Source organism: Dama dama, chromosome 19, assembly GCF_033118175.1.
Source record: "Dama dama isolate Ldn47 chromosome 19, ASM3311817v1, whole genome shotgun sequence".
Lineage (NCBI taxonomy): Eukaryota > Metazoa > Chordata > Mammalia > Artiodactyla > Cervidae > Dama > Dama dama.
This window is the reverse complement of record NC_083699.1, coordinates 84723206-84736569: the sequence shown is the minus strand read 5'-3', so window position 1 is coordinate 84736569 and position 13364 is coordinate 84723206. Positions and strand designations below refer to the sequence as shown.

General features: G+C 33.2%; 1 protein-coding gene across 2 annotated transcripts in view; it reads left to right on the top strand.

Annotated features, from left to right (window-relative positions):
• STAG1 (STAG1 cohesin complex component) overlaps nt 1–13364 on the top strand; it is a 504547-nt gene that overhangs the window by 451358 nt on the left and 39825 nt on the right. For both annotated transcript variants that reach the window (XM_061167656.1, XM_061167655.1), the window contains one exon: nt 8949–9029. In XM_061167656.1, coding sequence (XP_061023639.1) covers nt 8949–9029 — 81 coding nt within the window. The remainder of the gene's footprint in view (nt 1–8948; nt 9030–13364) is intronic.

Here is a 13364-nt window from a genome sequence, read left to right as displayed (position 1 = left end):
TGTGTTTATTATGTACCATGTACTATTTTAAGTCTTTATATACATACATTTGTTGAAGCCTCCTGACAACCCTATGGAATATACATTGGTATTCTCATTTTATTGATTATTAAACTGAAGCAAATAGACATTAACTTGCCCAGAGTCTCATAACTGCTTCATACCTTCTTAAATCAAGCTTTTTAAATTCTTTTCATTGTCTTTTCAAATTTTCTACTGCTAGTTTACTACTACTGTTTATAGTATCCCATGCCTTCTGATGTTTGTCCCGTGTCAAACTCTTATTATTTTACATTTTTATATTTTTTCCAAATTTCTTTTGTATTGTTCTAGTGAGAATTATGGGGAGAGATTAGATGCTGGTACCTTATCATTGTGAACTGAAAATCAACACCTTTCTTTCTTTTTTTTTTTAAATTTTGGCTATGCTGAATCTTCATTGCTACACAGGCTTCTGTAGTTGCAGTGAGTGGGAGGGAGCTGCTGTCTAGTTGCCCTGCATGGGCTTTTCATTGCAGTGGATTCTCTTCTTGCAGAGCACAGGCTCTATGAGTTTCTAGAAGGTTTCAGTAGTTGCAGCTCCTGGACTCGCGAGCACAGACTCAGTGGTTATGTGCATGGGCTTAGTTGCTCCTGCACAGTGGAATCTTCCTGAAACAGGGATCAAACTTGTCTCCTGCATTGGTAGGTGGATTCTTTACCACTGAGCCACCAGGGAAGCCCTCAACATATTTCTTTAGACATAACATAGTATATAGGGTTAAGTTTAATTTTAGTCAAGTTATTGCTTATGATTATAATAAGACTTATTATATAAATAATGGGACCTTGTTTTCTCTAGAAGTATATCAATGTGGTCATGCTTTCCTTGAAAGACTATATACTTATTTCATTGACTGGACATAGAAATGTTTTCACTTACCGACTTCTGACTATTCTTTGGGCATGCCATATCAGAACCTTTTGGAACATCTTCACGGCCCTTCCACACACATCTGCTTAATTCTCTGGTCCTTATTGACCAAAAATGTGTTTGAGTGTCAGGTTCTGGAGGTATAAGGGTATCTTGGAAGCAGTGTTTAACCTCAAGAGACTTTTGATCTTTTTAAAAATTCTACCTCCTTAATATCTCTTCCTGTCATCATTCTTCTAGCCCTACTGCCATTTCCTTAGTTTCATCCTTCATATCTCCTCTTGCAGATCATAGTGGTAGCTGCCTATTTTGTCTTAGCAACCTGAGTTTCATCCTCTGTTCAGTCTAGGTTCTATTCCAGTAATTTTCAACTATATGTGTGTGTCAGAAAACGTTATGGAGTTGTGTTTTGTTTTGTTTTTTCAATACTGACATGTTTTCAAATACCGTTCTGAGAAGAAATTAGTGTGATCCTTTTGCAAGGTTATTTGTCAGTCTATCAAAATTAAAAATGGACATACCTTTCATTGAGCATTAGTAGTTTGAGGAATTTAGACTGCAGGTATGTACTTGGACATAGGTACAAAGATATTCATTGCAAAATTACTTATAAAAATTTTAAACTTAAAATAATTTTAAATGTCCAGCAACAGAAAACTGGTTATCTGTGGAAGGACTGTTTTGATTCTGTATAATACTGTGTAGTCATAATTAAAAGAGTGGGGTTGATGTTATTTCTTCTATAATACTCTCTGTGAGAAGAAATTTTATGAAAAAGGCAAGGGATAGAATAATGTAAGTTTAAAAGGATGATAATATTTATATATACATGTACCTTTTGCTTGACAGACTATTTCTGGAATGATACATAAGAAATTAACAGTGGCTTTCTCAGTGGAAAACTAGAGATTTGTAGTGGTCAAAAAACTTAATTTTAAGGGGGTAGGTAATTTAGGAGTTTGAGATTAACATATACACAGTACTATGTGTAAAACAGATAACCAACAAGGACCTTCCGTATAGCACAGGGAACTATACTCAGTATTTCATAATAACCTATGGGGAAAAGAATCTGAAAAATCTGTGTACACACACACACACACACACACACACAGAGGTATGTATTACTGAATCACTTTGCTATAAACCTGAAACTAACACAACATTGTAAATCAACTATACTTCAATAAAAATAAAAACAAAATTATATTGTTGTGAATTTTGCCATTATACTTACTGCTTTTTAAGTTTAAAAACCAGCTGTTTAAGACTAGTAGTGGAAGGTATGGGGAGGGGCAAGATAAGGGTATGGAATTGATACAAACTATAATGTATAAAAGCCAGTTGTTTAATAATAAACACTGGCAAATGAAACTTTAGAAATATGTGCCATTTACAATAGCACCAAAAGACGTGAAATACTTAAGTATAAATCCAACAAAATATGTGCAGGATATGTATACTGAAAACTATAAAACACCAATGATAGAAATCAAAGAAGATTTTAATGAATGAAGATATATCAAGTTTGTGAATTAGAAAGCTCTGTGTTGTTTAAATGTCAGTTCTCCCCCAAACTGATCTTAGATTCCAATTCCAGTTAAAATCTCAGCAAAATTTTTTTGTAGAAAGTGACAACTTGATACTAAAATTTATATGGAAAGGAAATAAAATAACCAAAAGAATGTTTTAAAAATAAATGAAGAAGATTCACTCTACTTGATTTCAAGACTATAAAAAGTTTTAGTGTGACACTGAAGAGAGGATGCTGCTGCTGCTAAGTCACTTCAGTTGTGTCCAACTCTGTGTGACCCCATAGACATAAATAAATCAAGGGAACAGTATAGAGGATCCAGAGATAGACTCACACATATATGGTCAACTGATTTTTGAAAAAGGTGTCAAAGCAGTTCTTTGGAGAAAGGATGATCTTTTCAAAAGTGGTGCTGAAATGGCTTGATATCCATATGCCAAAAAAAAAAAAGAAGAATCTCAGTTCGTTTCCTTAATTCAAAATAGACCATAGACCTAGAACGCGCAGGCTTCAGTAGCTGTGATTCCTGGGCTCTGGAGCTCTGGCTCAATAGTTAAGTGCAAGGGCTTAGTTACTCCTCCGCATGTGCAATCCTCCCAAAACAGGGGTCAAACTCATGTTTTCTTCATTGGCAGGCGGATTCTTTACTACTGAGCCATTTTATTGTTTGAATATTTCGCTTGAGTTTTTCAGTCTCACAATTTAAAAAAAAATTTTATAACACTACAATTTGCTTCCATGTTTGTGCTTTTCTTGCATTTACTCAAAAATATTACTGTAAACTCTACTCTTTGCCACATTGATTCTTACTCATTGTTATACAGTAAAACTGACTTGTCTTCCTTCCTATGTGAAGAATTTTAACATATGTATAGATTTATGTGGTTACCACCACAATCAGGATGCAGAACAGTTTCATCATCCCCAAAACTTCATATTATCCCTTCATAGTCATATGTTTGCACCACCTACATACAAGTGCTGGAAATCACTCATCTGTTTTGCATCACTATAGTTTTGTCTTTCTGAGATTTCCAAATAAATGAAATTTTATAGTATAAACCCTGAGCATAATGCCTTTGAGATTAATCCAGGGTATTGTGTGAGTCAGTAGTTGATTTGTTTTTACTGTTCGTTGTTAGTCCATTGTGTCTATATTTATGTTGGTGAAAAAGTAATTGTGGTTTCAAGCCATAAATTTTAAATCATTATAGCTAGGCTCAAACAAGTCTTTATTATTCAAAATAGAGACCACTACAATCAACACATTTTTGCCAATGAGAAATAAATTTGTTTATTCCTGTAGCATAAAAAATCCATGCTTCAGGGTTTCAAGAACTCTTGGAAAGAATTTTCTGCCTCCTGCTGGTTGTGGAAGCATTTTCCTTGGAAAATGTTTTAGAGATGCTTGAAGAAGTGGTAGTCCGTTAGCTAGAGGTCAGGTGAATATGGAGAATGAGGCAGAACAGCGTAGCCCAATTAGTTCAACTTTTGAAGCATTGATTGTGTGACATGTGGTCAGATATTGTCATGGAAAAGAATTGGGCTCATTCTGTTGACCAATGTCAGTTGCAATTCTTGCAGTTTTCGGTGCATCTCATTGATTTGCTGAGCATGCTTCTCAGATGTAATGGTATCGCTGGGATTCAGAGAACTGTAGTGGATCAGACTAGTAGCAGACCACCAAAGAGTGACCATGACCCCCTTTTGGTGCAAATTTGGCTTTGGGAAGTGCTTTGGGGCTTCTTGATCCAGCCACTGAGCTGGCTATTGCCAGTTGTCATATAAAATCCACTTTTCGTCACACATCACAATCCAATAAAGAAATGGTTTATTGTTGTTGCATAAAATAAGAGAAGACAACACTTCAAAATAATGATTTTTTAAATTTATAGTCAGCTTATAAGGCACCCATTTATGGAGCTTTTTAACCTTTCCAGTTTGCTTCAGATGCCAAACGACCATAGAATGGTTGATGTTGAGTTCTTGGACAACCTCTCATGCAGTTGTAAGAGGATCAGCTTCAGTGATCCTCTGAAGTGGTCGTTGTCAACTTCCAATGGCCGGCCACTGCGCTCCTCATCCTCAAGGCTCTTCTCTCCTTTGCAAAACTTCTTGAACCACCACATGCTGTATGTTCATTAGCAGTTCCTCAGCCACATGTGTTGTAGGCGTTGCAAGTTGTCTTTGCTGCTTTACAACACATTTTGAACTCAAATAAAAAAATAGAATTTGCTTTTTGGGTAACATAATTTCCCTAGTCGAAAATAAACAGCAAGTAATAAGTCTTTAGCAAAAAAAAAACAGAAAGCAATAAATGTGCATTAAAAAAAAAAATGTGCATTAAAATGGTGTACAACATAACTACGTTTATTTAAGAATCTATTCCAGTATCAAATGGCAAAGTTCAGCAGTGCAAAACTGCAGTTACTTTTGCACCAACCTATGTATCACTGTTTTTATCGTTCAGTTGAAAATGTTTGGGTTGTTTTCAAGTTTTGGCTATCACAATAAAAAGCACTGTAAATATTTGTGTAGTCTTTCGTTTGAACATAAATTTTCATTTCTCTAAAGTAAATTCGCAGGAGTGTAATTGCAGGGTCTTATGGTAAGTATATGTTTAACTTTATTAGAAACTGCCAAACCATTTTCCAGAGTAATTGTACCATTCCACATTTCTGCCAGCAACGTATGAAAGTTCCAGTTGTTCTGAATTCTCATCAGCACTTCATATCGTCAGCAGTTTTTACTCTAGCCATCTGAGTAGATATGTATTGGTGTTTCACTGTGTTTTTTAATGTATGTTTTCTTAATGCTAATGATGTTGAACGTGTTTACATGTACTTATTTGCCAGCCTTATATTCATTTTGATGAAACCATGTTGGTTATTAACTTTTACCTTAAAGGCTCTTTTTATTCATGTTAACCAAGTCTAAATATGATAAATAAAAGAGACCAGTTTGGGATATTAGAAGCAGACTAGTATTAAGTTCAGTTCATTCTTTTGTCATGAACTTGTCCACTAAAAAAATTTGATCATCCTTCCCCTTAAAATGTCTTACAAACAGAAAAAAAGTAAGAGTCTTAATTTATCCCAGTCATTATGTGGATTTTCAGAATTTTATTACTTTGCCAGGCAAAGGGGGAACATACTAGGCTAGCGCCTCAAGAACTGTGCCCCCAGGTTTTCAGAATTTTAAACATGTCCCGTGTACGTAGATGATATATATCTACACATGCATATATATTACATAAACATTTTTCCCATTCTTAGTGTAATAATCATTTTTCCTATTATTAGTCTCTTGTCAGATTTTATTTTCCAGGCAAATGCAGTTTTTTCAAAACTTTAAACTTTCTAATTTTTATGTTGGTTAGGGTAATACTAGCTGCTGTAATAGAGTAATCTTAGTATCTCAGTGGCTTAACACAATAGAAAGTAATTTCTCACTTACATAACCATAAAGCACAGTTACGGGAAGTAGGTGTCACTGCACAGCCAAGTCATTCAGAGACCCATGATCTCCAGGATTGTTGGTATCCTGCTGGCAGATAGGGGAGGAAAGGATGAAGAAAGCAATCCTGCCTCTTAACTAATTTTTGCCCGGAAGCGTGCAGTATACATTACTGTGTCCTTTCGGGAACATCATTACCTTGTGCAAAAATAAGGTCAGAAGAGTAGGGTTGGAAGAAATTCTTAGTCATGAGACTAATACTTGGTATTACTCAGTTCAGTTCAGTTGCTCAGTCATGTCTGACTCTTTGCATCCCCATGGACCGCAGAACGCCAGGCCTCCTTCAGTCACCAACTCCCGGAGTTTACCCAAACTCATGTCCATCGAGTTGGTGATGCCATCCAACAAACTCATCCTCTGTCGTCCCCTTCTCTTCCTGCCTTCAATTTTTCCCAGCATCAGGGTCTTTTCAAATGAGTCAACTCTTCACATCAGGTGGCCAAAGTATTAGAGTTTCAGCTTCATCATCAGTCCTTTCAATGAACACTCAGGACTGATCTCCTTTAGGATGGTTGGATCTCCTTGCAGTCCAGGGGACTCTCAAGAGTCTTCTCCAACACCACAGTTCAAAAGCATCAATTCTTCAGCGTTCAGCCTTCTTTATAGTCCAGCTCTCACATTCATACATGACTACTGGAAAAACCATAGCCTTGACTAAATGGACCTTTGTTGGCAAAGGTCTCTGCTTTTTAGTGTGCTGTCTAGGTTCATCATAACTTTCCTTCCAAGGAGTAAGCGTCTTTTGATTTCATGGCTGCAGTCACCATATGCAGTGATTTTGGAGCCCAAAAAAATAAAATCAGCCATTGTTTCCACTGTTTCCCCATCTATTTGATATTATTAAAAGATCCTTTCCAGAGTCAGAGCAGTGTTAGTCAAGAAAAGGCAGAAGGACTGTCCTGCTCCTAGGTTAGAATTATCTTTCGGCTTTTTCAGTTTTTAATTGCTTGTCTTTCTTGTTTTACCTGTACTACAAAAAGATGAAGTTGCTAAATAAAAATGACTTTCAGATTTAGGATAACATTGCTAGTATGGGAGATAAAAATCAATATGACTGATGGAAGAAAGTTCTGAATTTTCTTTTGAAGTGTGATCAACTATATTGTTACATAATTATAACTGTGAGAAAGCAAAATATTTCCCAATCAATGAGCTTTTTATTTTAAAATAATACTGTGGAGCTCTTCTGAAGTAAATATATGATGAATACCATTGTATTGAAAATTAAAATGGGGATGCTGTATTGGAAATAGGTATTGAAGTGACCTGTTTCTCTCTTCTAAATCTAAGAAACTTGTGCACAACTTTGAAATACATTTTGAGTAATTCCTACTATATAGGTCAAAGAAATGTAGAATGAAAAGAAATGATATTTGTAATAATAGGATAGATAAAACCAAAATTAAGCAGATCTTCAACAATACTTTTTTCCATATCTTAATTTCCCATTGATTAATGTTCTTTGTATATCACTTTTCTAGTAATCTAACAATACAGATAGTTTCAAATTCAAGAAAAAGTTTTAAATCACACAAACCACTTTTATAAGGTAGAAATTATCAGAAGGTGTCTCAGGACCAGAAGTGTACCATATTGAGTATCTTCTAAGTGTAGTAAGAGGATTTCTTTAGCATTAATGTTCTTAAGTTGATGGTGTTTCAGTAAGTCTTGTTTCTGACATTCTGACATAAATCAGGCATTTAATTATCATGTTTAATAAAACCTTGACGTCGCATTAGTATTGTATGAAAAGCAGCACCACTCATCCCTCTAATTCTGATGAGTTATTCTCAGAGCTGAGAAGATGCACTGGGTCTGAAACCTGAAATTTTTAAAGTAAAACCAATCAAATTTCTACTTCCTGAAGCATTCCACTTACTGATTTCTCTTTTGATTTATCTTATACATATATTCATTCTTATGATTTTTAGTCTATCTAGAGGGGAAAATAATAGAGACAATATAATAATGGAGCATCATATCTGATACGCTTTATTGCAGTAGAGATGTATCATGTATTCAAACAATAATGTTAATAAAAGCCCTATCCAAAATGAAATTTTCTTTTTTATTATGATTCTTCATTCTTATTTTCCTAAATTCTACTGTTTGCCTTGCTGAAATATATGGATAAATATTTTACAGAATAGGGGTTTAGTCCTAATAAAAAATGAAAAGGTGCTCATCTCCACTGATTATTAGAAAAATATAAATTAATATGACATTAAGATACTACTCATACATAAAATAAAGTCACCAGATGTAAAACATGTGGTGATATCAAATGTAGATAAAAACATGGAGCCACAAGAACTGTCAAAGAATATTAGATATAGCCACTTTGTCGAAAATTTGGTACTGTAATCCTTTCTCAGAGCAGAGATTCTCAAAATGTGGTCCAGGGAGCCTGGGAGATTTCCAAGGCAGTCTCATAAGGTCCAACTATTTTCATAAAAGAGAAAGATGTCATTTGCTTTCTCTCACAAGTGCAAATTGAAGTATTTGGTGTTGTATCAAAGAATGTCCATGTTTATCTACAAACCTATAATCTGTGACAGTATTTTCTTCATATACTTCAGTCATTAAGTTTTATATATGTTTATGCACATTTCTGTGTGAGTGTTATATTTCATATTAAAAACTCTTTAAACACATTAAGTAATCATTAAGTGTAACATTTGGATAAAACAATTTCTTCAATCTCTTCTTAAAAATTTGACTGAGTAAAGTATTCATGACAATGCATTTTTGCTTAAAGCATAGTGTATTCGGGTTCATATTTATTGAGATACATTATGTCTGTATTCTCTAGATTGATTGGTTTGTCTTTTTTAACTAAATATTATTTTGTGCATTCTTATTAACTCTACAACTATTTGGACTTGAAACTTTATTGTAAAATAAAAACTATGATAAATATTGTTCTCTTAATATTGTACAAACGTAAATTATGTCTCATTTGTTTGAATTTTTTATTTGATACAGATAGTCGTACAGGCACTGCAGTGTTCCCATTACTCGATTCTTTGGCAGTTGGTGAAAATTACTGATGGTTCTCCTTCCAAAGTAAGTAAGAGTTTCTGTAGGCAGAAGGATTATTACTAAAGCAAAATAATCTTGCTTAACTCATTATATTATTTTTATTATTATTATTTTAATAAAATATATAATTATTGTTATCAATTCTTGTTTTATCCTAAACATTTATTTATATATATATTTTTACATCTTTGAAAGATAAAACAGTTTTTCAAGCAATAGCTACAGAGTTGTATGTGTACATGAAGTTTAAATTCTTTTAAGAAATAACTGTACTTGAAACCACAAGAGCTTTGATAGGTGATATGCTGTAAGAAAGAGAATAATATTGAAAGACAATAGTGTGTAGGTTTCAGTTCTGGCATTATGGCACCTTGGGGCCCAAACTAAACAGCACTTTTGTTTCTGAACATTTTAAATCATTGGATAAAATTTTTTTTTAATTTTTAATTTACCCATGACCATGCAAAACAAAGGGAAAATACAAACCAGAAGTTAAGTGAAACTCAGATCCAAGAAAGTCAAGCAGAGTACCAACACCTGCTTAGCTTGAGGATATTTTCTAATCTACACAATTCTCAAAGCCCTCCTGAAGAGAAATGTCTAATAGGTAGCGTGTCCCTTAATAAAGTTGGGATCCTAAAAAGAGCTACTCCCAAAATAAGGGTAAATTAGAAATAAACTCATACCAGTTCCATTCATGAGGGAATAAATAAGATTTGGATTTAAAATGTTCTATAATGTTAGTATCCCCAAGCACCTAAGAGAATCAAATATAAATCCTTTCTGAAGGAAGTTGCCTCAGAGAGTTTTCCAGAGTTTTAAGAAAAATGAGCTCATATTAAAAAATCAACTTTACTAAAAAGAAGACTAGAAATCATAAAGAGATTCAGACTAAAAATATTTTATACATTGAAATTATCTGACATAAATACAAAACGAATATATTTCAATTGTTTTATGAAATCAAAGGAGCTTGAACATATGCACAAAGAGCAAACACTTGATAAAGAACCAAATAAAGAGACTATGATGTTTACATATCCTCAGCTTAACAAAACAGAAGCTATTCAACCAGTAACAGTGTTCGTAATACATTTCCATATAGAACCAACTGCTTGATACAGAGTATTCTTTTCTTGGAGAAAGAATTTTTTTTCTTTTTGTCTTTTCCATTGAATGATTGGAGGATTTCTTTGCCTTTGGAAGTAATTGGGGATTTTGTTCATTTTTTGTTAGAAGGAGGTTGATATATTTGTAGTCTTCTTGGCTTTTTTCTATTTTATTAAAAGTTTAGTCTTCAAAAGCAAAAATCAAGGTTAATCTTCTTTTATTGGAAACAAAAACCACTTTAAAACTATATAACATTTTCATGTTTTTTGAAATATTCTTTTATATGAAAAGATTAAAGGAGAGTATATGTAAGTTAAAATTTAAAAGCAAGAGTTTATATATTATGCATAATTAGTTTATTTGAATTTTTCACTTAGTTTATTTGACTTTTTTTTTGAATGCCTACTAGTTCAGTTTATTTTTTTTTTCCATTTATTTTTATCAGTTGGAGGCTAATTACTTTACAATATTGTAGTGGTTTTTGTCATACATTGACATGAATCAGCCATGGATTTACATGTGTTCCCCATCCCGGCCCCCCCTCCCGCCTCCTTCTCCATCCCATCCCTCTGGGTCTTCCCAGTGCACCAGCCCTGAGCACTTGTCTCATGCATCCAACCTGGACTGGTGATCTGTTTCACATCACCCTAATTCCAAAACCAGACAAAGATGCCACAAAAAAAAGAAAACTACAGGCCAGTATCACCGATGAACATAGATGCAAAAATCCTTAACAAAATTCTAGCAAACAGAATCCAACAACATATTAAAAAGATCATATATCATGACCAAGTGGACTTTACCCCAGGAATGCAAGGATTCTTTAATATTCGCAAATCAATCAATGTAATACACCACATTAACAAATTGAAAGATAAAAACCATATGATTATCTCAATAGATGCAGAAAAAGCCTTTGACAGAATTCAATATCCATTTATGATAAAAACTCTCCAGAAAGCAGGAATAGAAGGAACATACCTCAACATAATAAAAGCTATATATGACAAACCCACAGCAAACATTATCCTCAATGGTGAAAAATTGAAAGCATTTCCCGTAAAATCAGAAGCAAGACAAGGGTGCCCACTCTCACCACTACTATTCAACATAGTTTTGGAAGTTTTGGCCACAGCAATCAGAGCAGGAAAAGAAATAAAAGGAATCCATATAGGAAAAGAAGAAATGAAACTCTCACTGTTTGCAGATGACATGATCCTCTACATAGAAAACCCTAAAGACTCTACCAGAAAATTACTAGAGCTAATCAATGAATATAGTAGAGTTGCAGGATATAAAATGAACACACAGAAATCCCTTGCATTCCTATACACTAACAATGAGAAAACAGAGAAATTAAGGAAACAATACCATTCACCATTGCAACAAAAAGAATAAAATACTTAGGAGTATATCTACCTAAAGAAACAAAAGACCTATACATAGAAAACTATAAAACACTGATGAAAGAAGTCAAAGAGGACACAAACAGATGGAGAAACATACCGTGTTCATGGATTATTTGACTTTTATATTCTGTTATTCCACTGAGATCATTTTGTTTGTCTGAGTTATTTTTATTTTAACTGAATGTTGATAACTGCATTTTAGTAAATTTGGAATATATGCTAGCCTAAAACTTTAGCATAATTAGTGCTTATTTACTTCATTTAATTTAAATTTTGTCGCTTTACAATTAAATTCCATAATTAGAGTAAGAATCTATTGTTGGACCTCCTTCTTTGAATATTTTGTTTTTTAACCCCGACCAGAGATCGAACCCATGCCCCTCTGCATTGGAAGGACAGAATTTTAACCACTGGACCACCAGGGAAGTCCAGAATATTTTGTTTTTTTAAATCCTGTTGCAGCAGAGCTATTTTGAGATTCTTTGCTTTTCTGTTTAACTTTCATCTGATATATTCTCCTAATGAAAATAGCTTCCTTTTTGTCTTTAGTCATTATACTGATTTTGTTTTTGTCATTGCCACAATGGCAATGCAGATTTTGTAGCCAACACTGGTTTTCTTTATTCCAGAAACAGTGCCCTAGCATCTTTTAGATGCTTTAGTGTTCATTGATTTCCATTTTGGTTTTGTGTGCATTTATATCACATGTGAAATTCGCCTTGCTTAGCTGTATCTCAGGAAGTTTCTTCTCACTTTGAAGGTGTTGGTAATTTTTGGAAACCAAAGTATATTTAGTAATCATGTATTGGTTGTGTCTGTAGTTTAAAAGTGATTCGCTTAAAGTGATAACCTTGTAAAACATGAATCTTTAGGATACACACAGACTTGAAAAATTAATCTTCCATTGCTAATATTTTTTATTTTAAAATAGTTATTTTAATGATTTTTATTTATAATAATAACAAGATCAGGAATTGTCAAACTTTCTAATTCTCTATATGATATAGGATATCTTTGAAAATATACGAGTCACATACATAAGCTTTGTATACATGAATCTGTATTAGTAACATCCCACTTGATAAAATATCAAATGCCTAAGTATAGACTCAGTCTCATCATTAAGTAATGAAAATAACCTTGAGTCAAGTCACTTAAATAATTTTAAAATAAATAATTTATATCAAAGCATTTTATCAGTTGTAAAGGGCTTTCCATATTCTAGTAACAGCTGAAAAATCACTTATCTGTGTCTCAGGTTACTTTGTTATGAAGTTTATAGTTGTGTGTCGCCAGTCTTTTCTAGCTCTAGAATTCTACAACCTACGCTAAAGTTAAAAACTGCTATACTAAAGATGTTTGGATAAATATACAAGAATCTTAACAGTGATTACCTCTGGAGAGTAGAAATTCTTTGGGGGCAGGCATAAGGAGAGAAATTTACTTTTCCATTTATACCTTTTGATACTTTTTGAGGGATTGTTTTTGTTGTTGATATTTAAAGTGAATATTAATATCTTAAAAATTAATTTTTAAAAACTACTACTATGGAAATTTTTTGATTCTCCATCTTCTAATCTTAAGTTTTGGTTTATCACAAATAACTCACTGAGTTGTTGGACTTAGATGAATACTAAAAAATTACATAGTATGTTCTGTGTCTTACTTGCTGTTACAGCATTCTTCTGTTGTTTATAAATGTAATATTAAAGCTATAAAGGAATCTGAAAATAATTTGATGAAATCTATAAGGCGACATTGTTATTTTTACCTTGTTTATATTTTACATGTTATTAATCATTTTAATATAAATGTTCTAATTTAATTAAATCTGCTTAAT